Source organism: Bombus flavifrons, chromosome 2 (assembly GCF_040668555.2).
Source record: "Bombus flavifrons isolate JBK064 chromosome 2, iyBomFlav1_principal, whole genome shotgun sequence".
Taxonomy (NCBI): Eukaryota; Metazoa; Arthropoda; class Insecta; order Hymenoptera; family Apidae; genus Bombus; species Bombus flavifrons.
The window spans coordinates 8,874,443-8,901,073 of NC_138443.1; the positions used below are offsets into that span (position 1 = coordinate 8,874,443).

The window sequence follows — 26,631 nt, forward strand, 5'->3', positions numbered from 1 at the left end:
ATAAAAATATTTGTAGCCAGGAATCACGTTGCCGACGCGACATCTGTTCAAATACAAAATCAACGACATCCTGAAAACGCTCGAATAAATCGTGCCTTTCCTCATGGCGACCTCGCGTTTATACGTGGATCCGATTTGTTATAAACGAGAACACGCAGCGTCGCGTCACTGTCAAATCTGGACGTAGTCTTAGTGAGTCACTGACTCCAACAGCTGTACGATTTCTGATTCAGCAATTAAATACCGCATTGCGAAACACGATACTCTACAAAATACATATTTCATCTATACTTCCTTCTGTATTGCTTTCGCTGAAATATTTGTCCCTCTTACTTTTCCCTCCAGATATCTCCTATTTTAGAAAAACCGCGAATAAAACGGGATATATCGAATAGATATTAAAACCAAAATCTACTTAAAAACTGTCTATATTTTAATGATATTAATTAAAATATAACATCCATTTCGGGTTATACAATTGAACAGCAAAGAAATTGGAGTAAAAATTGCACTTCTGCCACCTATTCTTTTATTTACCTTTCAAGCTAACAACAGTTGAACAAGCTCAAACAGTTGTAAAATATCTTAAAGAAATTGCATATGCATACTTTAAACAAATTTCAACTTTGAGGAAAGAAACTACGTCAAAGAATTTCGAGAGACAATTCCAACTCTTAATCCATAAACACGCAGGAACCATTGCAATTCAGAAATACCAAAGATCTACCTGAAATACCAAAATAAAATCCAAAATCAAAAGAAATATGAGAATAAATATGAAATACACGCGCATACGTGAAAATGAGCACTGAGGAAGTTTCACGCCCTCGTGAAGAACAACCAGCAGAAAGCAAAACGGTATCGAACCGACGATATACACACGGGGAGAGATCTCGATGATAAAAATAGATTCTGAAACGGGCGTGAGGACCCTTTCGTCGGGTCTAAGTGCGTAAGTGGCGTGTGGAGTGGTTGACCAGTTGGTCGGAAGTGCACACTCGCTGGATGGGACGTCAGCACGAATCGTGACGAAAGGATGCAACGCCGATTGGATGAGAGAGACAGAGAGAGAAACTTTAGCAAGCGAGCGAGAGCGAGAGCGAGATAGTCGACCGATATTACATAGAGGCCATGGAGGGCCAGAGGGAGGGGAGGTTTTCCTTTTTAAAAGAAACGGGACACGCCGTGATATAATCGCGTAATCGTTGCGTCGAGAGAAGTCAAAGGCACGAAGCGTGCACACGATCGTTTCGGCTCCGGTTCGGCTCGTGATTCCGGCTCTTCTTCCTTTCTTCTTCACTCCATACGTCCCAACGAGGGAAGAACGAAAGGAAGACAAAGATAGAAAAAGAATGTCTGTAAAGCACAGCCGTCGTATTGCTCCTTGCGAGTCGTGCCTCAACTTTCACTTTGATCTGTTACGCCTCGACAATATCCCGCTTCGTCTCCTCCCCTCCATTCTGTCCGTGCATCCCCACCTCTACACCTATCAAAGCGTCGCGTCGTCGTCGCGTCGTGTCGATCCTGTTCTGATTCCTACGTTGCGAGGATACAAGGTAACGAGACGTATAAACGCTGCACAACTGTACGGTCACCGATAGACGATAGGCCGATAGGGGGCTAACTGTCACTACTCCGCGATATGACGTCATGGACGTCGTGCAATCGATAGCAAGACGAAAGGGATGCAGGATGCAGGTGTGCAGCGAGATGCACATTCAAGCGAGATATACCGTCGGTCGTAAATAGACCGGAGATATTCGTGTATTTATGGGAAACTTAGAGACACAAAAATATACAGAATGCAGATAATATGTGAAAGCACATAGTATATCCAGATAGATTATTGATCATAATACTTGATAGTAGATGTTTCAAAATGATAGATAGGACATTGCGACCAGAGTTGCGCTGCATTAACCGGGCTAAGATTAGGATTTTGCTTCTTTACCTGACCATTGCTAGTCTCACAGCTTCTTGATATTACGGAATAGTTCATAGTGTTAAGCATATAAAATAAACAAATACGTCAGCAATTGTTATCTCATTCGTATTCGCCGAAGAAAGAGATACTTGGAGCATCGATAATTGGCTTGATAAGGTCTTATTCCATTTACGGGATCAATTAACGAAACACAACTATATTGGAGATTTGGCAAGAATCTTAACCAGGTTACTTGAAGATTAACGAGAAACTGGGATAAATCATGGAAGATGGATGGTTTTGTATGCCATGGTGAAGTCATACGAAAGAGGAACCTTCTTACAAACTGACAATGATACACCGGTACTCGGAACTGATTCCACCGAAGCGAGAACAATGCCCCTCTTGTTTGCTGGCGGTTAAATAGACGCCGTTTCAGAATTTTTGGCACGGCTCCCTCTACCTTCTTCTCAATGGCAAACAGAGTGAGTTTTCTGCTATTTTCATTTCTTCCTTTCTTTTCTTTTGTTTTCTTTTAACGACTAATCCAAAGAGATTATTGGTTATTATTGAGATTATTGTATATTGTATATTGAGATTATTCGTATATTGTAATATTATTTATGTATTGATATGTATGATATTACGGTATCAGGTATACTACGAAGTAGTTGACTTCTATTAAATATGGGCTGATACAAACTTGAGATTGATAATTAAAATAAATTACAATATTTATTTATTTAATGCAATATTTCAATATTGCACTATAAAATAATTCGTATTTATTTACGTGCGTTTCTCTTTTGCACTGTTAAGTAGATTTAACGAATATTCTTACGTTATTAAAGACAAGAATAAGAAGAAAATATTAAAAATTCAGAAGAGGAGACAGCGCATTATATTCTTTTTAAGAGACTTTTCTATCGATTTCCATTTGCAAAATTTCCAGCTGTTTCGCAGTTTATTAGGAGGTTGAGCATGCGTGGCGAGGCAGTCAATTTCACGATGAAGAAACAGAAACGCGTAGGGAATGAAAGAAAAAATTATCGCTGTGAACCAGCCTCGGCTCGGAGTTAAAAATATGGCCAATTAAAGACCCACACAAAGCTGAATGCAAGGGCCAACGTATTCTGGCTTGACAAATCCGAGATGAAACAGGCTCGTCGACTTTCCCCATTTGTTTCCTCTTGAATGCGAAATATCTTTGTAATTGCATTCAGCATTCTTTCCTTACAATTCTTTTTTTTTTACTTTCTTCAAAAATTTACCAGATCATTGTTTGTACGCATGAATTTAAGATATCTTTACTTATATCATAACCATGATATTATGATTTATATTATTAAGTTTATTAATTGGTGTAATATTATTATTATTGGTGTAATTCAGTTTTGAAAATATGGAATATTAACAAAATTTGAAATGAACAAAATAAAGCCAAGAACGTTATAAAAATGGATGGTGAGTTATAAAAAAGGAAACTAAGAAAAGACTACATTAGAAAGTACTATAAAAGCAATATTAAAGTAATAAAAATAATTATTATGGGAAAAATAAATATTTGTTGATACAATAACTTACTACGGTTTAATTTCTTCGCGTCCACACACGTAGAAAACCAAAAGGAAACTTGCGGTTTCGTTTTTTCTCAAAGCACGTTAATTTGAATATCGCTAGGGTTTTCGTTTTTATACGGAATAAATTATTCAAAAAAACGAATTTTTCTACCTGGATGTCCGGCGACCGATTCTTTTTTTCATTGGAGCACCACTTTTCGTTCGTGTTCCAGGCCTCCGCGCACACAGACATGGAGGCATGTGGGACGATCAAGATTTAAGGCCGGTTCCGAAGATTTAAGATCTAGTCGCGTTGCGTTACGAACATTATTTATTTTTGCAAAATGCTGCAGGACTTGACACGAACCACCGTGAAAAAAAAAGAAAAGAATACACGCAACGCTTGAAAGTTGAAAAACAAGTCCATGGAAGAAGATAAACTTCTACTTGAAAAAGGAATATGTCTCGCGAATCGTCTTACTTCGATGTGTCTTTGAATTCGTGGCAATATTGAATTTTAATTGAAGAACATTGCCGAAAAGCAAAAAGTGGTTCGATTAAAACTGGTAGAATGTCATATTAGGAATAACACGGGCTCAAAAGCAAAAAGAATGTAAGTTACAAAATCTTCGATCTGAGAAAAATGTAAATAAAATTAAATTTTAATGATTTAACCATTTTCGTGACAAATCTGCACTATTAATTTATCTATCTCCGACCGATACTTAAATATGTTACAGACCTGTCTTAATCAAATTCAAATTAAATTTTGTAAAGAAAGTGAATTTTGTAAAAAAATCTCTACAAAGATTTTAATGTTACTAATAATTTAATAGAAAAGATCTGCATGCTTTGAAACATTAAAACACATTATGTGCAATCACAATGACTTGAAAATTTATCACAAAATCCCCTAAATAAAACAGGTTATCTGATTTGTCGTTTCCTATATTATCTCCTTTGAATCAAAATTTAAAAAATTCGGATTACACGATCGAAGAATAAATAATGCACAAAATATTACAATATTCCAGGTAAAATATACCTTCCAGCATTTTCTTATCTGAATAACCACGATCGAACAAGGAAAATGTAATCACGATGGAGAGTCATTAGACGATGAGAAATTTTCGAAAGTTTCAATGGAATCGTGCTCAAGCAGGAGACTTATCAAAGGGGGAGACCTATGGTGGCTGTCTGATTCCTAGTCCTGCGAGTTTGAGGGTCAATCGATAACGAATCTAAATATTGGCTTCACCTTTTACTTTTATCAACGTGTACAATCCTTAAGTGCCCGGTCGATCGTAGTTCTCCTTGTATATTATGTATACAGGAAAAATCGTAAAACCAAGATGATGACGAAAAATGAGGTCATCGTTACAAGCAGTCACCCTCCTACGAGTCCTATGATGTAACAGAACTGGACACTTTAACAATTTGCAACGGCGAATAAATATCTGATCGACTTTTTTAACTTATTTATCTTCTTAAAATCGATTACTCTCATCGTCAAAGATATATCGAAGTACAAGCGGTTTAACGTACTCGATTTATTGTAGATTATCAATAAAATCTGCATTATGATCATTATGTACCGCTTAAAAGGATTTAGCAGATCGTATCTGAGAAAAGAGAAAAGAGTTTATGCTCTACAGAGGATGATTCATCCAGCTCGATCCAACGATTTTAAGTTATTCTTAAATTATTCTCTATATTAAAAAATTAGCGATACATCATCTTTATTAATTTATGGAAAGTTTAGAGCGAAATTTTTTTACATACAACGAACTTTTTCGCACATTATTCCGAGAAATAAGAATATCATATTTAATAATATATTTTATATATGATTTATAAATTTTCCAAATTAAAGCATTCGACCATTGTCGACGAAATAGCCAAATGAACGAAGATTGTTTCAGAAGAGGACAAAAAGTACTAAATTGAACGCTGCAATATTACAAGATTCGATTTTTCGCTCAACTTCTTCCTTACTTATTCATCTTCACTAATCGATTGTAATTAATAACACCAATTATTCGTTTCCATCTCTATGTCGAACGATGTAGAAATTTACCGAGCCATCGAACGCGACAGGGAAGATTAACGAGACCTTAAAATGCGTTCGATATACACGTTTCCAACAGAGATCGATTGTCATACTGCGACACTAGTGTTGGAGAGTTGGCACAAACTCGGGGATTGCCTTTAACGGTCGGCCCTGAGATCAAACTCCAGATCAACCAAGATCTTCCGGAGATCCCCCTCGTTTCATCAAATTTAACCTCTTAAAAAATATTGGCACATGGTATATAGTTTTTCTCAATTTGTGCATGACTTCAAGAATTATAATGAAGATTAATGCGAGCAAATAACTCTGAGTGTATGAAATCCTTTGTGAATAGTTAACTTTAATAGTAGTTCGCAAATGTATTTGAACATTTAGTACAGAATACTTTCATGTATATACTGTACATATTATATAGAAAACATTTTGAAATCTCATTAGCTCTGTAACGAGTTTCATGATTACATTGGTCAACGAACGACTTGTATCTGCACTTCTTCACTCAAAAGGTGGACAAAAAGCTTTTTATAATATATTCCTATATTTTTACTTTATACTCGTATATATAGCCTTAGGTACAATATTGATTCATTATAGCTGATCTATATATTGAAAGGAATAAACTGAATAACGCACTCTCCCTAATACGAACTAAATAGCGAAGGGCTTAATTCAGATCAATATTCGAGGAAGAGTCTTTTGAATATAGATATAGGTGTACAGAAATTATCGAGGTTCTTTCAATCTGTTCGTAGCTTTTTTCTATAGGGATATTTATTATTTTATTATGTTCTACGATATAATTATTTGTAGGAAAAAATATATTCAAATAATAACCACGAAAATATACACATTAAAATAAATAGTTAACACAACTTTTCATCTACATCGTTTGTTTCTCTTTTCGAGCGATTTAAAGGTGAATTTATCGCCTGTACATAAGCACACTTGTTTGAACACGCAGTAAAACCAGAAATCGGTATAACGTTCAAGCAATCACGATAACGTCGCGCTAAAATAAAACCGAAAATGATTCGAAAAGTACTCGAAGCATCCTTAAACGTGTATTCTGTTCGATGTTTACGATCGTAGGTACGCATGTATTACAAAGAGTTCTCAGGTCTGGAATAAAAATCGCCTTCACTAATGGCTCAATTTCAATAATCGTTGAAACCACTCTCTCTTTCTGTCTCTCGCTCTCTCTCTCTCTCCCCTCTCTCTCTCCCTCTCTCTCTCTGGGAGCTCTCGTTTCACGAAACGGAACTATGTCACAATAAATTGTGTTTACGTATTACGAAGTCATCGATAAAACGTCGAACCTTGATGGGAGAAAAAAAACGAGAAATAACGAGATTAAAACATTTCATTGAATACTTTAACTGGAGTAGATAAATAAAATCTTGCAAAGAATAGGTCTGTATTAAAGTGATATGTTCTTCGTTAAATAAATAATTAAATAAATAAAAAATAAATATTTTCTTTAAACTGCACATCTTTTAAGCGATGAATTAACAATTACTTTAAAATAGAAATCTTGCTCAATATAATGGAAATTTTCTAGTAAATATATTGTCAAACAAAATTCATAATATCTACTGTTTCTCTAATATTTTATTTTTAAAATGTTTATTACATATGTATTTAAATTTTTAAACAAGATTTTAATCTTCTTAGATAGTAAGGAGAATTGTAATTAATTACAAATAGTAAGGAGGATTTTAGTTAATTACAAAGAATAAAACCTCTTAATTTTTTCAAATAATGACTTGCAAAAAAGGTTCCATTTAAAAGGTATGCAATTATCCCATTATGAACACTGTTTTCGAACAGATAAAAACTTAAAATGCTGCTTATCGCTTTTTTTGATTTTTTGCTACGCCTCGACTTTCGAATTTCTGCCACAACTTGAAAAAAAAGAAAAAACAAACAAACCGCGATAAAACTCGTTTCTCACGTCCAACGTATACAATTGTGTCTGTCCCGGTACACACCACTCGTTCTGTACGAGCACACTTATTGAAACGTTTTCTGTTCACTTGATTACGCTACGAAATTAGCAAGATGCCGGTACGGAACGTAATCGAATATAGTCATTTCAAATTCTCTACTAACGAGAATTGCTTCCTGAAAACTTGCCACAACCATCATTTTCTCCCGCGATAAAACGCAAAATAAATGAAGACATAAAGCAACTGTGCATCGATAATCGTAGAAATCTCTCACCAATTTCAATAATAATTTTTGTAATTTAAAACTTTTCTAAAATAAATCTTAACTATTTTTATTACCATAATAGATACCTATTATTTTGATTCTTAGTTGATATTATCGATATAAAATTTATTTATCCTTTGTTATTAGGGTCCTTTTGCACGATTATATTAATATCCAGTCAATAAGAATACGACAATATAACGCTTTGGTAGTTGAAATTACAACAATATGTAATATTATTCAAGCTTCAAATTATACCCCCGCTTTATATCCCTCGACACAAAAGATAGTATACTTTTTTTCTTTATAATTTTTGTCGAGTACAAAGAGAAATATGACTAAGCGAATGAAGAAACAGTAGCAGATACTCGTTGTATTTATAACGCACCACGAATACCACACCAAGTACTTTACGATTACATGGTGTAATTACGTACAATTTCGTACTCTACGTTGCTGAAAGCACTACCAGTGTTATACACACAGGCAAGCGTACCAATTGTACGTTCACCTCTCAAATATACATATGTACGTACAACAATATTCATACACGCATAAGAACAACAAAAACAGAATCCTTATTATTAAGTACGCACCTTAGTTTCAAACATCGTTTAGCATTTTAGCTAGTATTTCGTCTCACGAAGTGTGATTATGGGTATAATTTTTCTCTTTTACCTTTTTCGTTAGTAAATTATATAGAATTACGGTTTATTTAGCGTCCTTTTGGAGGCATGCTTTTAATTATTAAATTGAGGCACATGAAATGTTCTCTTAGTTTTAGTTAGACAGTTAGTTATTATTAGATCTCATGAATAATCAGAATATTTATGTGACTTTTTATACCAGATCGAATTTTGGAAAAGTGCAATGTAAGTTACTAGAAATATAAATTTATCAATCGAGGAATGCATAAATTATTCTAAAAGATATTCTAATCTTATTTCGATAATTTTTATATTCTACAGTTGATAATAGTTCTTATAGATTTTAAATAATGAAGCTAGCTGAGGCTAGAATCAATATGGACATTATTTTGATTATATGATGTTTCAATTTCAAACTATACGGTTATTTGGAAAAACATTTCATATACCCCAATCTAACATTTACTCGAACCGCCTTTGATTTTATTTCTATAAAATATATTTTTATCTGTGTTTATCATAATGAACGAGCGATAAACAGAACAGAAAATGAAACAAAGAAAGTATTATACGATATCCTTTTTTTTTAACAGTATGTTACTTCCGTTGGTTTTTGACGTGTGTCGCATTCTTGCGACAAATTCACGAAACCGGAAACACATGTGGCGGTTTCGCGGCGAAATGTTTTTCAACCACAGAAACGAAAACCTAACCTACCTCGCGTTCATCTATCTTCCTCTTCATTACATCACTTCACCGTATCTCGAAGCTACATACATTTTACATTGCATACACGTGTGAAAACCTTGCCCAATGTTTGTTCTTTCTTTCGAACAAGTTCGTTAGTAGCATCTTAACTAAATTAGATTGTCTAACGAAATATCCTTCCGCGAAACGACAAAAAAGAATCGCAGGCAAGGACCATAGTGCCTCTCTTATGCCAATTATGAATATGTCATTTCGACAGATTATAGAAATTCACAATCTTTAATGCTTAAAATCACAAGATTTTTATATTTACATTATATTTGTTATATTACATTTATTGACTTAATATTAGAATTATCAAAGTAATCAAAATGATAAATTTTTCATGGTAATTACGTAGATTTACAACGATGCACTTTTGATAAAAGCTTTTCCTTTCCTTTACACTATTTTCTCATATACCTTTCATTTTCTCTTACTATACAAGTCATCGATAGTTTCGATATTAATTTATATACTTCAGTACAAAAGAAAGAGATATTTAATCCACTTTTTATTGAAGGAATGAAAATCTGCATATTCACATCGATATAAGAAAGGCGATATATGATTCTTCGAAGACAAGAATCCACGTTCGCAACACTTCAGAAACGGTACAAGGAAGAGAGCATACGCGACAATTTTTCTAAGATAAAATACATTTGTGTGTTACTTACCATGCAGAAGAACTTCACGTCGGCGTTACGCCCGCGCACGAAAACAATCTAAAGACGTACTCCAAAAAATCCGTGAGCGTGTGTCGTGGTCCTGGTTTGGTCAGGAAAGATTCCTCTGGATTATAGCCTTGCCGTTTCCCTCGGTCTTTGTTACCTTCGCAGGAACGGATGGATAGCCGGCGAATAGAAAAACCTCACACGCGTAGTCCCGCAGTGGAGAATAAAAAAAGAACGATACGCGATGAATCGAAGTCAAGTGCAATACACACACGAACAACCGCACGGCGCGCGGGTTCAGCGGCCGACTGAAAGGATGCAGTCGCGTTTGGTCCGCCATGGTCCGCTCACGGACCCCTGTGGCCCCTCGTGGTCCGGCCATCCCCCCACCAGATCGCGACAACAGAGACAAAGCAGCTGCGCGCGCACCTACACATTTTTTGACCCTCCACCATTCTCCCTTCCCTCTTTTCCCCACTCTACGACCCTTAGGCTCGATTCACCGCCGTATCGTCCCTTAAGTCTTCTCATTCGTACACACATGCATACTCCCTAGTGATAGGATCGATTCACCAGGAATTTCTAATTCCCCACTCATTCGATAAATGAATCTTTGAGAAATCTGAAATATGAACAGAATGTATTGTAATTATATTAATGGTACACACTTGTTCGTAAATTATATTTCATTGTAACGTTTTTAATCACATTAAATACAATTCTCGAGCGTTTATAATAGTTAATGTGTAGCGATTAAATGTGGATATTTGCGATTAAAATAAGTGAAGATGTTTGTAAGAAAAATTGGAATTAGATTAGTAATAAATAAAATGCGGGTTTTTTACATTTATAGGAAATTTGTAACTGTAGGAATGTATACAGATTCTATTTTTGAAATTATATACTTATAAAAATGCGAATCTGCATAAATATCCGTAGTCTAGTAATAAAACTATAGAAATATATGTAAGTATATACATATTTAAACCATTTAGAAATACGTAAACGCCTCCTTTCGTTTACACTGAATTGTATAACCTTTGTAATCTGAAGGAGAATAATAAACATACGTACATATATAGAAGTACGCTGGTCAACTCCATAAATTGGAAAGTTCAGGGAAGTGATAATGTTACAAGTACTATCTTTTAAATTTACCTTAAAGTTTATTATTATTTATGTCGTCCTTATAAGTACTTGTGTAATGAAATTAAGAAATAAATAAAAAGTGCAGTTGACCAATTTGTCTTCTGAAAAACTTACTTACTGCTGTTGAAATAATTAAAAAATAATAAGACAATACCTTCTGAAATGACTCATCCAAATACGAAGGCTTCCTAAAGTGTTATCGCCGGTATTCATAATTGATCTTAAGTCGTTTGTTAGAGTATCGAAAACGGATCAAGAGGGTATTGCTCCCATCGCTAATAAGGCGTCGCACACATCACTACCCAGGAGTCCTTAGTCGACACTCTCACCCGCGCTACCGCTCGCCCCCTCTTTCTTCCACTTGCAGACTCGTCATAGGCCCTGTTTACACCCCGCGAGAAGGAGAGACTGTTACCGGTCTGGTAGCTTATATCGATGTAGGAAAAAGTGTGTATTATACCGACCGATCCTATTGCACTGGTTGAATCGAGGTAACCGCCTTGCAATTCGACGGACCAGTGTTAGACTACCATTGGTGTCGAAGAACATGAATACGATGACGACCTTCTAATGCCTCCTGATAACACGCTACTTGCGTAATAGAAAATGTACAACATTTAGTTTCTGCACTATAAAGATATAGTGCAAGTTGCTAGATCTGATCACGAAATTAAAGACAATTGGGATTATTATTGTATTTGTTTCATTTGCTTGATTTTTCGATCGATGCAATAACAAAATAATGCTTCATTAATTGTCACTTTTATTTCAAATAATTTTAGGAATAAGAATAATTTTACATAATACAATAATTTTACAGCATATATGTATAGCATCTAATTATTACAAATAATTCCTACTAAGTAATTATTATTATACCTCTTTTCGTAATAGTGATGCACCGGATATCGTAGTTGGTTACGAAGTGTTAGGTGCGAACAACAAGGGGCCTATAAACAAGAGCTTTGATACGTGTTAATCATCGTCATAGATCATGTGAACAATATTATATCCTTGTAAAAATAATTTTTGCAATTAAATAAATAAATATGAGACTAGAACATAATACGTAATTTATAAGTTAAATTTGTATAAATTCATAAAGTATATACATACATATACATACATATATATATATAATTGCTCTAATTTTTCTACAATGGTATTTGAAAGATTATTGACTTTATTCACAATTAAATCACACTGTATTTTAAATATTTATTTTAAAAATAGTCAGAAGTTTTCTAATTATTGCCTATCATGGTCTTCATCAGCTTTGTTAATGTATAATATGTATATAAATATATATATCTTGTAACCACTTATTTGCTTTTATTATTCTTAGCAATATGATTATATGCCATACAATATAATTATCGGCATACGTAAGTACATATCTTGTTATTTAAGCCTTAATTTATTATGTTATTAATTTATATATGTGTATGTACATATATAATGTATAAATATATTTAATGCGACATCTGCCAAACTTTATTCAATTAATGCGTTTATCAAATTTGAATCAAAATACATACTACGTATAAAATAAACCATATATAATATAAATGAACTTTTTATAATTGTCATAATTTCAACATTCTGTAATTTATTTACGAAGATCCTCTATGTTATTCTTGCAAGAAATAATATATAGGATGAATTGTTACTTTTAATTTAAATATGTTAACCTCAAATATCTTTTTCGAACACAAACGTACATAGCTCGAAAGATTGGTACAAGATATTTTATTGTAAGAATATAACTTTTTAATACAAATTTTATATATTTATTAAATATTCATAAGATATATTAGCTTTAATTGATAACATAATAGTTACAGTTTTATTAATTAATGTTCTATTTTAACTTTACCAGAAACACTTTACATATGAATTACGTGCAAAGAAGGTTAATTGGGTAATATTGTTATTATAGTGAGATTTTTAAGGATTATAGCAACAAGTTTATGATTATTGCATGTTGAACATGTTAACATTCATTATACTATGAGGAATGTATCTTTATTTCTTGTTTTGGTAAAGATATTTTTTATATACTTATGATTTGAAATTCTTGGATTATTGTACAAACTTAAAGTAATAGAACTTATTTTCACAGATATCCTGTGTGTTAGCATCTAAAGATAAATTATTACTTTATGTAACTGATGAAGTTGCAGGCGGTTCATACAAATATTATAATTTAGCTTACGATGGTTTTGTTAGAATAGTGTTAATATCTGAGTAAGTAAGATGTTATATTAATTATTAATTTACATACATATGTTGTTTTTACATATATATATATATTTCATAGGGTTGGAGATACAGATTTATATGCTTCGCAAATAACAACAAAACCAACATACGAACCAGATCAATATTGTCTTCAATCTGCTACATGTGGGGATGATGTTATTGTTATTCCTGATAGGTATATTAAATATAATTTTGTATAAACAAATAAATATGTAACTTGTAGTAAATATATTTTTTTTCAGCTTTAAAAGACCATTTAGTATAGGAATATATGGACATCCATCACATGAAAGTAGTAAATATATTCTTTTAGTGTATGAAACAACAGATACAGAAAACATATCATTTAAAAGAAATTTAAATATTCATAATGAGGTATATATTAAAATACATAAATATCTAAAGTGCATAATACATGCATATATATATATTTCATATAAGTAATTGTAAGTATTATTATTTTAGGAACAAAAGCCATCAATCTCATCATCCATTACCTGGTATTTGTTAGATTTTCTTTTTCATATATTATTTTGATGTGTTGTAATACAGTGCATGAGTTTCCTTAATTAATCATGTTGGAGTACGAGAATCAAATATTTTTGGAAATACTCCATGAAGATGGTTTGGTTATTACTGCAAAGTAATTATTGTATTTACTTCTGTATTATATAAAATATATTTCACTTATTTTGTTTCTCAGTTGATTCTGACTTATTTATATTATAACTTTTTAGGGGACTTGGCTTAGAAACTGTATTTGCAAATATATTAAGAGCTTACATAGATCCTGGAAACTTAGTTATAGTTTTAGGGACTACAAATCACGATGAACAGTATTTTATTGATTTTTTAAAGAGTCAAGGACTCAATCAATTACCCCGTATTGTATCTTCCGAATATACTTCTGATGAAAGGTTTGCATCACAATAGCAACTTTTTGAACCAAAAATCCCGTTTAATATTTTCACTTTGTTATTTTTTAATAATTATAGAGAAGGACTGTATTTGGAAGGTGGTGTGCTATTTATGTCAGGTCGAATTCTTATAGTAGATTTCATAAAAAAAAGAGTTCCATTAAATTTAATTACTGGAATTCTTGTATACAGAGCACATAATATATTAAATTCATATCAAGAAGCATTCGCTCTTCGTTTATATAGGCAACATAATAAAGTAGGTACTTAAAAAGGATATGAGTCCCTGTTACATAATATAAAGTATTATTCTTAATTTTATAAATTTTTGTAGACTGGATTTATTAAAGCTTTCACTAATTCAGCATTGGCATTTACTGTTGGATTTATGCAAGTAGAACGAGTAATGAAAGCATTATTTGTTAAAAAATTGTTTTTATGGCCGCGTTTTCATACACTTGTAAATAATAGTTTAGAAAAAAATAAGGTAATAATATTATATAGTTATTAATATTAAGATATATCACGAATTTTAGCGTAAAAAATTCATTAAACAATTTTTTAGCCAGATGTTATCGAATTACACATAAAAATTACACCAAAAATGTTAAACATTCAAACTTCTTTACTTGATATAATGAATTACATAATAAAAGAATTAAAGAGGCTTAATAAATATGTAGGTATGAAGTCTTAATAATTTATTGGATTATATAAAAGCTAAAATCCGTCTATCTCTTTTTTTCTTTTTACTTTTTTACAGTTGGATTTAGATGATTTAACTGTTGAGAATGCAATAGCTAAAAAGTTTCATAAGCAATTACAATCACAATTAGATCCTATGTGGCATCAACTTAGTTCTACTTCTAAACAATTATTATCTGATTTAAAAATGTTACGTGATCTTCTCGCGTAAGTATTCAAAAAGCAAAGAAATAAATAAAATTTATTTCCTACAGAAAAATATAAAAATGTACAATTTAGATGTTCAACATATGAAGATTGTGTATCGTTTTATGCAATGTTAAATCGCTTACGCACAATGGAATATGCTGTAAAAAATAGTGGCTGGTTAATGTTAGATTCTGTAGATGCTTTATTTAAAAATGCGAAAGACAGAATTTATAACGAAAAAAATGGTAAGCTTGTTTGTACAGATTTCTATTTTAAAAAATAATTTACCTTATTGTTTTCGTAATTTGATAATGTACATATCATTTTTATATAGAAATAAAACCTGAAGCTACTCCAAAATGGACAGCATTAACGGAAGTATTACTTGAAATTGAGAATGACAGTAAAAAGAACAAAAATAACAAAAATGCTGAAAAGGTTCTTATTTTGGTACATGATCGAAATATTTGTTATCAGTTAAGAAATTATTTAACTATGGGTGCCAATAAGTATTTACTGTATGAAGCAATAAAGAAACTTTCTCATAAAGAAATAACAAAATCAACGTATGTAACAAATTAAAAATATAATCTTTTATTTAAAAGCATATATATACTTAAAATATGCATTTTATTGCTTCATTTACTTCAATAGTGGAAAGAATGTAGAAGAAAAATCTACATCTGCAGAAAATAATGAACATAGTACAGAGGAAGAACAAGATGCTTATGTATTAACATTATCTCAAAAAGTCAGAGAAGAAAATCAATCTGATTCAACAACTGAAGATAACAAACAACAGACTTTATTTGAAGATTGCTCACAAGTAAAACTAGAATCTATTGTACTGTGTAATGCATGAAATTAAAAGAATTCTATATGAACTATTTTTGTAGATTGCTGATCTGGATTTAACTAACATAAATACAAATACACCTGTTGTTTTGATACAGTGTTTGAAAAAACACGGTGATCCAATGGCATTGCAACGTGCTTTAACAGAACATACACCAAATAATATCATTATGTATGTAGCGGACATGTCTGCTGTACGACAAATTGAAGTATGTATGAAATTAATAAAACAACTTTTTCTAATTTATTAATGAAGTATCATTATAACTTAAGTAGATATATCTTTTATATAGGTTTATCAAAATAATAATCCATCAATAGATTTAAAAGTATATTTCTTAATCTATGAGAGCTCAGTGGAGGAACAAGAATACCTTACATCTTTAAGACGAGAAAAAGAAGCATTTCATCTATTGATTAATGCTAAAACTGTATGTTATTGTATTACAAATGAATCTTTACATATATATGAATTATAACAAAGTATATTTTTATGTCAGACAATGGTTATTCCTGAAGACCAAGACGGAAAATCTGAAGATTGTTTAAATCTTGCAATACAATCGAATACAGATGGTGAATTGAGTACACGTAAAGGTGGTTTATCGAAAATATCTGAAATTCCTAATACTGTCATAGTTGACATGAGAGAATTCAGAAGCGAACTACCTGCTATACTTTATACACGAGGCATGAAAGTTGAACCTATAACATTACAGGTATAAAGGAATTAAAAATTTTAAATGATTTAAAGGCAGAGGGTATTTATATTATAATTATGTTTATAGGTGGGAGATTACATTTTATCACCAGATATTTGCGTTGAAAGGAAGAGTATTTCTGATTTAATTGGTTCTTTAAATAGTGGGAGATTATACAATCAAGCTATTGCTATGACAAGACATTACAGCAAACCAATGCTTCTAATAGAATTTGATCCAAATAAACCATTCTGTTTTCAAGTACATATATATGTTTTATATATACTGCAAAGTTAGTAGCAGTTACTTAAATTTTTAAATTCATTAAAAGGCAAAATTCTTAATTATAGGGATATTATTATGCTAGCAAGGATGTTCAAAATATGTTTATCACTTCAAAACTTCAACTTTTAACTTTACATTTTCCTCGTTTGAAACTTGTATGGTCACCTGGACCTCATGCAACAGCACAATTATTTGAAGAACTGAAGGTAATAAAATAAAATTATAATTTATAAGAGTTTATAGACTCAAAATACATAGAAATGGTAGTATGCTAAATTGATACCATTCATATTACTAATTTATCATATATAAATTTATAGCAAGGAAAAGATCAACCAAATGCAGAGAAAGTTGCGCAAGTTGGAATTGAAGAAAACAAAGAAATATTAGCAGAGAAATATAATCCTCGTATTCAAGATTTTGTTTCAAAATTACCTGGAGTTACTTCCAAAAATTTACATTTAATATTAGGTAAAGGGCAATCACTAGATCATCTTAATAAACTTACAAAGGTAAGTACTGTAATTTAAATTTTGTTAAGGTAAGGTATTGGATTTTCGAATAATATAAAGAATAGTACATTTGAATAATGCTATTTTCCTTTTAGGAAGAACTTATTGAAATGATTGAAAATAAGACCGAAGCAGAAATGTTATATAGTGCATTTCATGAAAAACTTTCTTCAGCTGAAGAAAAATCAAGCACAAATAGTAAAAAACTTGCATCCAAAGGTCGTGGAAAAAAACTGTTTACTAAAATCAAACAGTAATATTTTAAATACTTTACTTTTAATATGTTGTTTTCTAAAATGCTGGTTTACATCATTTTTATGTTATGTTTAAATAAAATTTAAGATTTGTGGATACTGTATTGTAACTTGTGTGATATGAAAGGGTTGTGTGTGTATAAATTTATAAAAAAGAAAAATAATAAAAGGTGAGGCATTTTTATCTATCAAAATTATCTTCATTACATTTTTATTATTCTTGCATTTCAACAGTTTTTAATAAACACAATATAGCTTTATTTAATATTTCTTCTATTAGTGACATACAACCTTCTGAGACTAATATATTATTGACATGTTTTAGTTCAAATATCCTGTAATTATAAAATATAAAAATAATTCCATAAAAGATATTTCTTTTTCAATAAAAAGTTAAATGGCATACTTTGCAATTTTCGCAGTTCCACATTCCCGAGAAATTATAGATTTCTTTGCAGCCTTTTTAATAGTTTTTAATACTATTTCATGTGCAATTTCTAATATTTTATGTATTGTTGCATGAGTATTAAATGAAATATGTTGCAGACAAAACTATATAAATTATGTATATATGATATTAGATTTACAAATATTAAGTTGTAATTAATGAACTGAAATTTTAACATTTAACTTACTTCATTATGCTCATGATGAAAAATGTATGCTAAAATAATTTTAGAAACTTCTGAAATAAATCTCATTTTTTCTTGTTCAGTCATTACATCTGGTTGAAAATTCAACAATAAATCGTGAAGCTTAGCAGTTATCGTATTATATTCTGCTATACCAATTAGATGAATTTTTTCATAAAAACGCATATCCATTCCTATAAAAAATCAAACAATTTCTACTGAGTATTTATGTTTACAAAGGAAATAAATATGTATATATAGTAATATTAGTACTCCATAGAACTCTTTATCTTTAAACACCTGGTTCATAGTCACTTGAAAGACAATAGAGACCATTTAAATACCGTTTAGCCAACAAAAGCGATTCAGTATTGCGAATGTCTATACTATCCACAATATTATCAAGCCATGGTGTAATAGAGTAAAAATCAAATACAGTATCAGTAATTCTTACATCTTCTCCTTCTATACTTGCTGGTGGTTGATGTTTCTGAAATAAGGGCAATAGGAAATTGGTGTACAATACAATATAAATATATTTATAAATATAACTGGTTTCAATTATACAAACAAGGAAGATCCTTGATTCTGCCTCCAACTTAAGTTCATTATTAAAGCTATATTCTCCACATTGTGAAATTACAATTTTTTTAAGAGGATGTTCATAATATGTTGAAATATCTTCTAATATTTTTAAAGTTTTAGCACCATCTATAAGTTGTCTTTGTACAAGTTTTAAATGTTTATTTTATTCTGCTTTAATCATATAAAAATACTTAAGATTAATACATTTAACTCACCCAAAAGCAACATAAAAATGATTCATCCAAGGATTTGGTTTTAAACATACAACAAATTGTGATCCATTACAATGTTTGCCATCATTTGTCATTGAAAGAACTCCTCGACGATCATGAGGAACACAATAAGATTCATCAGGTATTGTAACATCAGCAGCATTATTTTTATCCGATTGAAATGGTTCAAATCCTACAAGAAGTAAATATTTAGAATAAAGCTGACAGTAGGTAATACTTGAAAAATACTCAAAGTACTAAACCAAAGACTAATTGATATAACGTTGAATTATACCTCCTATACCTCCACATTGGAGCCATCCATCTTTAACTATACGATGCAAACATGTATTTATATAATAAGCATCTTTGTAACATTCTTTTACTTCATCATATCCAGTGCAAAGATTTAAAAAATATTGACAAGTTAATGGCAACAAATCAGAATATAGCTAAATTAATATAATATTTAATGTAAAAGTTTTGTAAGATTGTTATGCTTTTTAAATTATGTGCAAATTCTTACCATAAACACGAATGAACCAATAGGTGTATCATCTACAGAAAATGTAAAATAAACATATTTTCTCTAAAGTTTAACAACATCATATTAGTGCACAATTTATATTATTAGATTACTATATACAAAAAGAAATAAAATCATTTACACAACAAAGAATAATTCACCTTAGATTTTTCCATAAATTTTTTGCAATGTTCTGCAGCAAGATTTTCATAATATTCTACACCAACAGGTAAGCTAAAAATATAATCTTGACTTATATAGTGCAAGAATTGTATATCATTACCAAGGAATTTATTATTTATAAAAATAGCAACAGTTTGTGTTAATGACCACATTTCACCTCCAATTTGCTAGAAAGATATAATTATAATTTATAATTGATATACTAATATTATAACATACTTTAACAAGTGGACTAATGGCAGTTTATTACTCTTTTCATTTTAAGTATGTATTCATGCCACTCCATTTGAAACATTTCTATAATTTGTGGCATGGAAAACTTAAATGCCAAATGTTGATGTAATTTCTCTGCATATAATCGTGCCTTCTGAAAAGCAATAGTATTTATAATACCTATTACTTTAATTTGAATGTAATCATTTCTACAAGAGTTTAAATAAAATTTGTCAGATAATCCTTTTCTGACTTTATTTTGCATAATTGCAAAGTTAATTTTAATTTTCCTTGAGTAAGTTATTTAACATAGTAATTGAACCTAAGTGATAAAAAGTATATCAATAATGAATAAATCTAATTTGTAATTTAAGTTCTGTTGTGGCCACTGTGTCATTACAATGAAAATAGATTGCTACAACAACATTTCCCAACTGAAGTTATACAAGATTAGCGAGAAAAAATGAAGACTATATTTGAACCTAGTGAAAGAAGTTTATTTTATCATTTGTGAGTGTATACTTGTAATTATTATTTATAAAATCAATCCATTTATTGTCGTGTTTGAAAAAAAATATAATTTATTACAAAAGGACATAAAATATACATATACTCAACTAACATTACTATCAAATTCATCCTAATGTGAATAATAAAATGTATATCTTTTTATATTTTTCAGAAAGTCTTTATTATTTAAGTGTTTCATACATTGTCTCTGTAGCATTTTCAATATCACTTTCTTCATCACTAGTACTACTTGTATCCAAATTATATAAAAAGGATTCATTTTCATTCATAGGAAAATAATACCTGAAATTTTGTGTTATTAATGTGTAAAAATTTTAATTAATCTAATAAATTATGATTTCATATTATATAAAGTACTAACTCTGGTTGATCCCACACTTTTTGTGAAGGTATCTTAAAATGATTTTCCTCCTTCATGTGTTCCAAAACAGTATCCACTTTCATTTGACAAAAGACACATTGTTTTAAATGAATTTGTCTTCTGACATAATTAACTACTTTTACCTGTTTTAAAATAATAATTTAACAATTTAAATTTTCACACCTTATTTAATTTAATCTTATTTATTTAATCTTACTTTTTGATAAAATGTTAAATCTTTTGATGCAATTTTAAAATCAAAATCATGCTCTGCTTTCATATGTGTAAGAATAAGATGGAACTGCTTATCACTGTAAATACAGAACAAACAAGATATTCCAATGCCTTCATCATTCCAATCTGACCAGGTATCTTCATCCTCATTTTCACTGCTTTGATCTCCTACCACATCATTTTCAGTGTAAGTATTCTAGATACAGAGAAAATTATGCATTTATGTATTTATATCTTTTATGAACAAAACTATTATTAAAGGATTTATCAAAATACCTGTTTATGTCTCCATGATTTTCCAGGTTCCAAGTAATTATTTATATAAAATTTATCATACTCTTTATTATTTGGATTTATCCTTTTGTGTAACTTCTTACGCATATGTTCTTTTAAAGCTGTACGATCTTTAAACAATTTTTCACAATATATGCATATCAAACTGAAAGAAAAATATTTGATATCAAAGCAATATCTATTTAATTAATATATGTTTGTATATCTCACTTTTCAATAGCTGTTTGAATTTTATCTAAAAATTCATCTATGAATACCAAATTATCTGGTTTCCCAAGGTATAAATTATGTTTCTGGGCTAAGTGCTTTATATACGTAATACGTAAACCTGAAAATTCTGTTCTACAGAACATGCAACCACGATTAAAGTTTGTATCTTTCCTTTCTCTTGCTTGTTCTGATAAAACCCATTCCTTAAAACAATGAAAACTCATATTTTGTAATATTCTATGTATGCATATAAAAGTTTTATAGACTAATAATATACCAGTTTAGCTTGATGTATTTCATGTCTTAAAGTTTTATCTTCTGAAATACAATCAGAAAGTAGATAATATTTTTCATTTTTACTTGGTTCTCCAGCAGGGGTGCAATCCATTAACATTGTTGTACAGAATTTAGTTAAAGGCTCTTCCTTAAATTTCACACTCCAGTAATGTATATAGCTAAAAACAATACCAATTTTTTATTTTATGAATATTTAATTTTTAATGACAATAAAATATATTATTTCAAATAAATCAATAGTAAACCTTTTTAAACTAGCAATATTCCAAACATCTCCTATTACAAGACGATGTTTTTCAAATAAATGAGACAACAATTCTTTTTCATTTTTAGGAAGAACGAATTTTTCATCGCACAAAACACATTTTGTATTGTAAGGTTTATCGTCAAGTCCAACAAATTGAGATTTAAATACAGTACCATCTTCATTATAAACACTGTTTATAGGTAACAAATCTTTATATTTTTCTACAACATAATATTGTACAATATATACTACTCCTAAATTTGCAAAATATTTATAAAATTAAATAAGATGTAAATATATAAAATATATACCTGTCGAATTCATAGCTGTTCTACTTTTAATATCTTTTACATCAATATATAATTTATAAGATTTAAATTTATTTCAGAAATTTCTTTCATGCAATAGGTTAAATATCATATCCATACATATCCATGAAAGTAAGAATATGATTTATATTTCTTTAAAGTTTGTAGATAAATTTAATATCCTGATAAATTAATTGTACATACAAAGGTATGGAGGAATATTACTATTTGTTACTGAACAGTACTTTGCTCTGTCAAAGAACTCATGTTTCTGTTGTTCAGTCAAAATGAGAAGTTTCTATTGGATAAAATTAGAATGTTCTTTTTCAATGTAACATTTAAATACAAAATAAACAACAAAGTACTGCGAGATAAATGCTTTGACTGTAGAAATCTGAATATTTGTGATTAATTTTAATAATGTGTCAAGTATAAAGAAGTATAGCTATTAAGTCATGTTTTTAGTATTTTTACTTATAGAAATGTATATTTATATTTTTGAAATTAACAATTACAATATTTGTATATTTTGTACGAGAATTTAATTTTATTTAAAATATAATATTAAAGTCATATTTTTACCAAAAAAACAAAAACAAAAATAATTCTTTAAATGTTATGGATATGGATATTTCTTACAAACTGATATATCTAGTCAAATCTAAAATGAGATGAATACACAGGAAGGTAAAAAAGGAAAAGTAGACATATATATTATACAAAAATCATTTATTATTTATTTTCCTTTCTCAGTTTTAGATTTATGTTTCATAAAACCAAATAACAACATCAAATGGCATATATGTAATGAAATGCTGCTAAACACGGTGCTTGGATAAGTGTTCCAGCATAATTCTATTATGCCCAAAATTGTTAATTTTATTACAGTCTTATAGTCTGTACACCATGCAATATAGGGCAATGTATGATAATACCATATGTAAAATTGATAATGCAATGATCTACTAAAAGTCACACCAATAAAATTTGCAGCAAACATTGGAAAAATAAATAATTGACTCATCGTAGACATATCTACTTTCTCTTTCTTTTTTAGTCGAGGTTGCAAGCTTTTTTCCATGTACTTTAATTTTGCATACGACTTCATATATTTTATCCATGTTGATGCACAGTAAATTAAAGTTAATATATGCAACACTAACAATGATACATGAAAATATGAATGGACAAAAATATGTTCTGGTAGAAACCTCCAATTTACTGTCCATTTAAACTCAAAAATCCTTCCAAGATTAAAAGCACCTTTTATATATGCAAATGGATTATTAAGTAGAAAAGGAAGACCCAATACTAACTGAATTAAGGCACATATAAGTAAGTGTATTATTGTCTTGAATATTCCTAAATTACATATGTAAGCTATGAGAAGTGCTGGTGCAAATAGCAAAATATTCATTTTTACAGACACAGCCATACTATAAAAAATACTGCCTAAATACCATTGGTCATCTAGAAATGCATTCAGACTAGCAAATAACAACACCATTGCAACTGGATCATTAAAAAGTCTTAAGGTAAATATAGAATGAACTCTATAAGATGTACAACACATAATGATCAAAACATATGGAGGAACTTTTTTAGTTTTCGTATAAATTCGAAAAACTAATGTGAGTAGCACAATATAAAGAACTGCAAAGAAATACTGTGCTATTTTTATCTTTGTTCCATGTTCCGTGATGAAGTACAATATAGAAAATATATAAACAAATCCTGCAGGGTAGACTAATGGTCCAGTGTCACCTTTCAATTTCGAGTAATCCAACGTTCCATTCAAAAAGCCCTCGACTTCTTGCATATATGCTTTCCAGTCGATTTCTGTATATGGTATCCTTTCGATAATCAATATGTTCAGAATGATTTCCAAAATGATAAATAGTCTTCCAATTAAAAACAATTTTCTTGGATCTGTGAACAAGGAACTTAATTTTTCCCATTCTAAGTAATTTTCATACCAATTCTTGGTATTTTTCTTCGATAGTTTTGTCGAATTGAGGTTAGATCGAAATTCTCTGCGCGGCGCCATATTGTTGCAAGTAAGTAGCACACGTGTTCTTTTAAGTTCACTTCTCTGTATGCGAATTTTTTTTATCTTTTTATGAATTCGTATCAACCAATCACAAAGCGTAATGTTAAATGTGAGTCAGAGGATGTTAGAGCCAATCAGAATGCGCCAGCTGGGATTCCGGGCTTTTGACAGAATCCAACGTGTATAAAGTATAAAGTGAAGCGTGGATAAAACTTATGTAGTTGTATTAAAAGTTTTGTTGCAATAGCAAGTGAATGAATTAAAAGTTTTAGAGTGTTTGTGTTACAACTTAGTAAGGATATTTTCCACGTAATACACGAATTACTTTATCGGCACAACAATATGTAAGTTGTGTTCCATTATCATTTATGTTAACCTTGTAAACATAAATGTACTCACTGTTTTATTAATTTTTGTTATCCTTCTTTTTTCTAAATTTTCATTAATATCTTATTTCTATTTAAGAAACATAAGTTTCTAGTGTAATTTGTATTTATTATATCTTGTAAGAGGTAATATAATTAGAAGTTTAACAAAAACATAATATTAGTATATTTATCCATCTTTAATATATGTAATTTAAATATATTCAATTTATTTGTTTTTAAGAAGTTAATTTTATTCGACTATTAATCTTTATATAAACCTTCAAAATGTTTTGTTTTGTTAATTTATATAATGTAATATAGTTTCTTAAAAATAAAGAGTATAAAATTACAAAATTATTGCAGAAAATACATTCAAAATGAATAGTTCAGTATTATTAACTTTCTTTATTATTCTTGGATTGGTATATACTGTCACAGCTTTGAAAAATGATGAATGTGAAGGTAAATTAATATTTTATTTATTATTTGTATACTATTTAATTTCATCACTTTTCTAAATTTGATAATATTTTAGTATGTATAAATACTGTGGAAAGGTTTGTAAATACTTTAAGTGAAGATGTGAAGAAAGATACAAAAAAAATCGAAGCAGCTTTTAAAGACTTTTGTAAAGGTACTAAATCTAAGGAAAACAGATTCGTAAGTATTTATAATAATACACTGTTGCTATAAACACTAGAACGTAATAAGCAATTTATAATTATATTAATTGAATTTTTCTTTTTATTTTGTTAGTGTTATTATTTAGGTGGTTTGGAAGAATCTGCCACAGGTATTTTAAGTGAATTAAGTAAACCTATATCTTGGTCTATGCCTGCAAATAAAGTATGTGAAAAATTGAAGAAGAAGGATTCTCAAATATGTGATTTGAGATATGGTAATTAATTCTATGTTTATGAATAATTTGAATTATCAAATTAAATTGTTTTTCTAATTTTTAATGTATGATATTCTCATTTAATTTCAGAGAAACAAATTGATATTGATACTGTTGATTTAAAAAAGCTTAAAGTACGTGATTTGAGGAAAATCTTGAGTGACTGGGATGAAACATGTGATGGTTGCATAGAGAAAACAGATTTTATTAAACGAATTGAAGAACTGAAACCCAAATATTCTCATAATGTAAACTCAGAACTCTGAAAAGTGTTCAACACTGTAGATAAATTATTATGTTAGTATGGCTAAGCTTTGGGGTATTCTTTTTTACAAAATAATTAATGGTATTTATGTTTCTTTATTCTGAATGATTGTATAAGAGTAATTTTGTATAATTCCTTTATGGTAATTCTAACAGCCAGTATACATATGCATTTAAATTTCAGTTGATAATATTGAATTATATTTAATTCAGTAATATCTTGGACATAGGTCTAAGAAATTAAAAATGTTAAGCAGTGAAAATTTGTTAAGAAAGGATGATTCCTTTTAGTATAGCCATGCTAATACAAATTAAATATCATGAAAGGTGCTCCGTTTTTATCACACCAACGTTAGACAAATATAAATAACTCAAATTTTTCATACAACAAATTATTTTCATGTTTTTATCTTTCATTGCTCTTCCTCAACTATTCTGATACTGTGCGTTTATACATGTATAAATCCTATTTATATCAAGAAACCATGTACTATATAAACAGATATGTATTTGTGATGAATTATCAATAATGTGTTGTTATACATATTTATTTTTT

At 29.8% G+C, this 26,631-nt stretch overlaps 7 protein-coding genes across 12 annotated transcripts in view; 3 read left to right on the plus strand and 4 right to left on the minus strand.

The window, feature by feature from the left end:
• Window positions 1-10,151, minus strand: part of LOC138189975 (probable serine/threonine-protein kinase dyrk2) — a 267,046-nt gene extending 256,895 nt beyond the window's left edge. The window contains exon 1 of one of the 3 annotated variants that reach the window (XM_069132330.1): window positions 9,837-10,151. The gene's annotated coding sequence lies outside the window, so the exon portion shown is untranslated. The remainder of the gene's footprint in view (window positions 1-9,836) is intronic. The other 2 variants (XM_069132328.1, XM_069132329.1) reach the window with 2 other exon arrangements.
• Window positions 10,152-12,514: 2,363 nt separating this feature from the next.
• LOC138189721 (UPF0669 protein C6orf120 homolog) lies at window positions 12,515-13,755 on the plus strand. The gene is made up of 6 exons (XM_069131850.1): window positions 12,515-12,736; window positions 12,862-13,022; window positions 13,105-13,229; window positions 13,303-13,419; window positions 13,487-13,648; window positions 13,710-13,755. Exons 2-6 carry the CDS (start codon window positions 12,993-12,995, stop codon window positions 13,753-13,755), a joined length of 480 nt encoding a protein of 159 aa, XP_068987951.1. The 5' UTR covers window positions 12,515-12,736; window positions 12,862-12,992.
• On the plus strand, window positions 13,487-17,823 carry LOC138189834 (DNA repair endonuclease XPF). Its single transcript, XM_069132030.1, has 17 exons — window positions 13,487-13,619; window positions 13,710-13,887; window positions 13,982-14,161; window positions 14,240-14,420; window positions 14,496-14,648; window positions 14,727-14,840; window positions 14,925-15,073; window positions 15,146-15,300; window positions 15,390-15,621; window positions 15,710-15,881; window positions 15,952-16,119; window positions 16,204-16,341; window positions 16,411-16,629; window positions 16,699-16,872; window positions 16,962-17,102; window positions 17,217-17,408; window positions 17,504-17,823. Exons 2-17 carry the CDS (start codon window positions 13,820-13,822, stop codon window positions 17,663-17,665), a joined length of 2,598 nt encoding a protein of 865 aa, XP_068988131.1. The 5' UTR covers window positions 13,487-13,619; window positions 13,710-13,819; the 3' UTR covers window positions 17,666-17,823.
• A 36-nt stretch (window positions 17,824-17,859) lies between these two features.
• LOC138189837 (probable inactive peptidyl-prolyl cis-trans isomerase-like 6) lies at window positions 17,860-20,030 on the minus strand. 4 transcript variants are annotated; one of them, XM_069132036.1, is made up of 9 exons: window positions 19,779-20,030; window positions 19,618-19,680; window positions 19,396-19,543; window positions 19,095-19,284; window positions 18,866-19,016; window positions 18,595-18,784; window positions 18,298-18,488; window positions 18,069-18,214; window positions 17,860-17,997 (listed from the first exon to the last, which is right to left on the minus strand). In XM_069132036.1, exons 1-9 carry the CDS (start codon window positions 19,950-19,952, stop codon window positions 17,877-17,879), a joined length of 1,374 nt encoding a protein of 457 aa, XP_068988137.1. In that variant the 5' UTR covers window positions 19,953-20,030; the 3' UTR covers window positions 17,860-17,876. The 4 variants fall into 4 exon arrangements, with proteins under 4 accessions (XP_068988137.1, XP_068988136.1, XP_068988139.1 ...); XM_069132035.1 differs by having other exon boundaries at window positions 19,387-19,543; window positions 19,779-20,022; XM_069132038.1 differs by having other exon boundaries at window positions 19,387-19,543; window positions 19,618-19,649; window positions 19,779-19,838.
• A 649-nt stretch (window positions 20,031-20,679) lies between these two features.
• On the minus strand, window positions 20,680-22,607 carry LOC138189839 (zinc finger protein 277). The gene is made up of 8 exons (XM_069132041.1): window positions 22,499-22,607; window positions 22,186-22,408; window positions 21,921-22,098; window positions 21,644-21,846; window positions 21,416-21,578; window positions 21,123-21,335; window positions 20,906-21,048; window positions 20,680-20,826 (listed from the first exon to the last, which is right to left on the minus strand). The coding sequence occupies exons 1-8, from the start codon at window positions 22,509-22,511 to the stop codon at window positions 20,706-20,708; spliced, it is 1,257 nt and encodes a 418-aa protein (XP_068988142.1). The 5' UTR covers window positions 22,512-22,607; the 3' UTR covers window positions 20,680-20,705.
• Window positions 22,608-23,207: 600 nt separating this feature from the next.
• Alg3 (Alg3, alpha-1,3- mannosyltransferase) lies at window positions 23,208-24,575 on the minus strand. Its single transcript, XM_069132040.1, has one exon. It carries the CDS (start codon window positions 24,540-24,542, stop codon window positions 23,232-23,234), a length of 1,311 nt encoding a protein of 436 aa, XP_068988141.1. The 5' UTR covers window positions 24,543-24,575; the 3' UTR covers window positions 23,208-23,231.
• A 111-nt stretch (window positions 24,576-24,686) lies between these two features.
• Window positions 24,687-26,470, plus strand: Manf (mesencephalic astrocyte-derived neurotrophic factor). The gene is made up of 5 exons (XM_069132042.1): window positions 24,687-24,889; window positions 25,277-25,375; window positions 25,449-25,573; window positions 25,670-25,811; window positions 25,902-26,470. Exons 2-5 carry the CDS (start codon window positions 25,291-25,293, stop codon window positions 26,075-26,077), a joined length of 528 nt encoding a protein of 175 aa, XP_068988143.1. The 5' UTR covers window positions 24,687-24,889; window positions 25,277-25,290; the 3' UTR covers window positions 26,078-26,470.
• Window positions 26,471-26,631: the final 161 nt, after the last annotated feature.

What these genes read in the sequence shown, in the direction of transcription:
- Manf (XM_069132042.1), top strand. Translation starts at nt 25,291, where the DNA reads ATGAATAGTTCAGTATTATTAACTTTCTTTATTATTCTTGGATTGGTA. An exon ending in AATCTAAGGAAAACAGATTC is followed by an intron (nt 25,574 to 25,669) that starts GTAAGTATTTAT and finishes TTATTTTGTTAG; the next exon opens with TGTTATTATTTAGGTGGTTT. An exon ending in AATATGTGATTTGAGATATG is followed by an intron (nt 25,812 to 25,901) that starts GTAATTAATTCT and finishes ATTTAATTTCAG; the next exon opens with AGAAACAAATTGATATTGAT.
- Alg3 (XM_069132040.1), bottom strand. Translation starts at nt 24,542, where the DNA reads ATGGCGCCGCGCAGAGAATTTCGATCTAACCTCAATTCGACAAAACTA.
- LOC138189834 (XM_069132030.1), top strand. Translation starts at nt 13,820, where the DNA reads ATGTTGGAGTACGAGAATCAAATATTTTTGGAAATACTCCATGAAGAT. An exon ending in CTGCTGTACGACAAATTGAA is followed by an intron (nt 16,120 to 16,203) that starts GTATGTATGAAA and finishes TCTTTTATATAG; the next exon opens with GTTTATCAAAATAATAATCC. An exon ending in TATTGATTAATGCTAAAACT is followed by an intron (nt 16,342 to 16,410) that starts GTATGTTATTGT and finishes TTTTTATGTCAG; the next exon opens with ACAATGGTTATTCCTGAAGA.
- LOC138189837 (XM_069132035.1), bottom strand. Translation starts at nt 19,952, where the DNA reads ATGTGGTCATTAACACAAACTGTTGCTATTTTTATAAATAATAAATTC. An exon ending in CATTTTTATGTTGCTTTTGG is followed by an intron (nt 19,017 to 19,094) that starts GTGAGTTAAATG and finishes ACTTGTACAAAG; the next exon opens with ACAACTTATAGATGGTGCTA. An exon ending in CAGAATCAAGGATCTTCCTT is followed by an intron (nt 18,785 to 18,865) that starts GTTTGTATAATT and finishes CCCTTATTTCAG; the next exon opens with AAACATCAACCACCAGCAAG.
- LOC138189721 (XM_069131850.1), top strand. Translation starts at nt 12,993, where the DNA reads ATGAGGAATGTATCTTTATTTCTTGTTTTG. An exon ending in TATCTTTATTTCTTGTTTTG is followed by an intron (nt 13,023 to 13,104) that starts GTAAAGATATTT and finishes TTATTTTCACAG; the next exon opens with ATATCCTGTGTGTTAGCATC. An exon ending in GTTATTGTTATTCCTGATAG is followed by an intron (nt 13,420 to 13,486) that starts GTATATTAAATA and finishes ATTTTTTTTCAG; the next exon opens with CTTTAAAAGACCATTTAGTA.
- LOC138189839 (XM_069132041.1), bottom strand. An exon ending in AATCATGGAGACATAAACAG is followed by an intron (nt 21,336 to 21,415) that starts GTATTTTGATAA and finishes CTCTGTATCTAG; the next exon opens with AATACTTACACTGAAAATGA. An exon ending in ATTTAACATTTTATCAAAAA is followed by an intron (nt 21,049 to 21,122) that starts GTAAGATTAAAT and finishes ATTTTAAAACAG; the next exon opens with GTAAAAGTAGTTAATTATGT.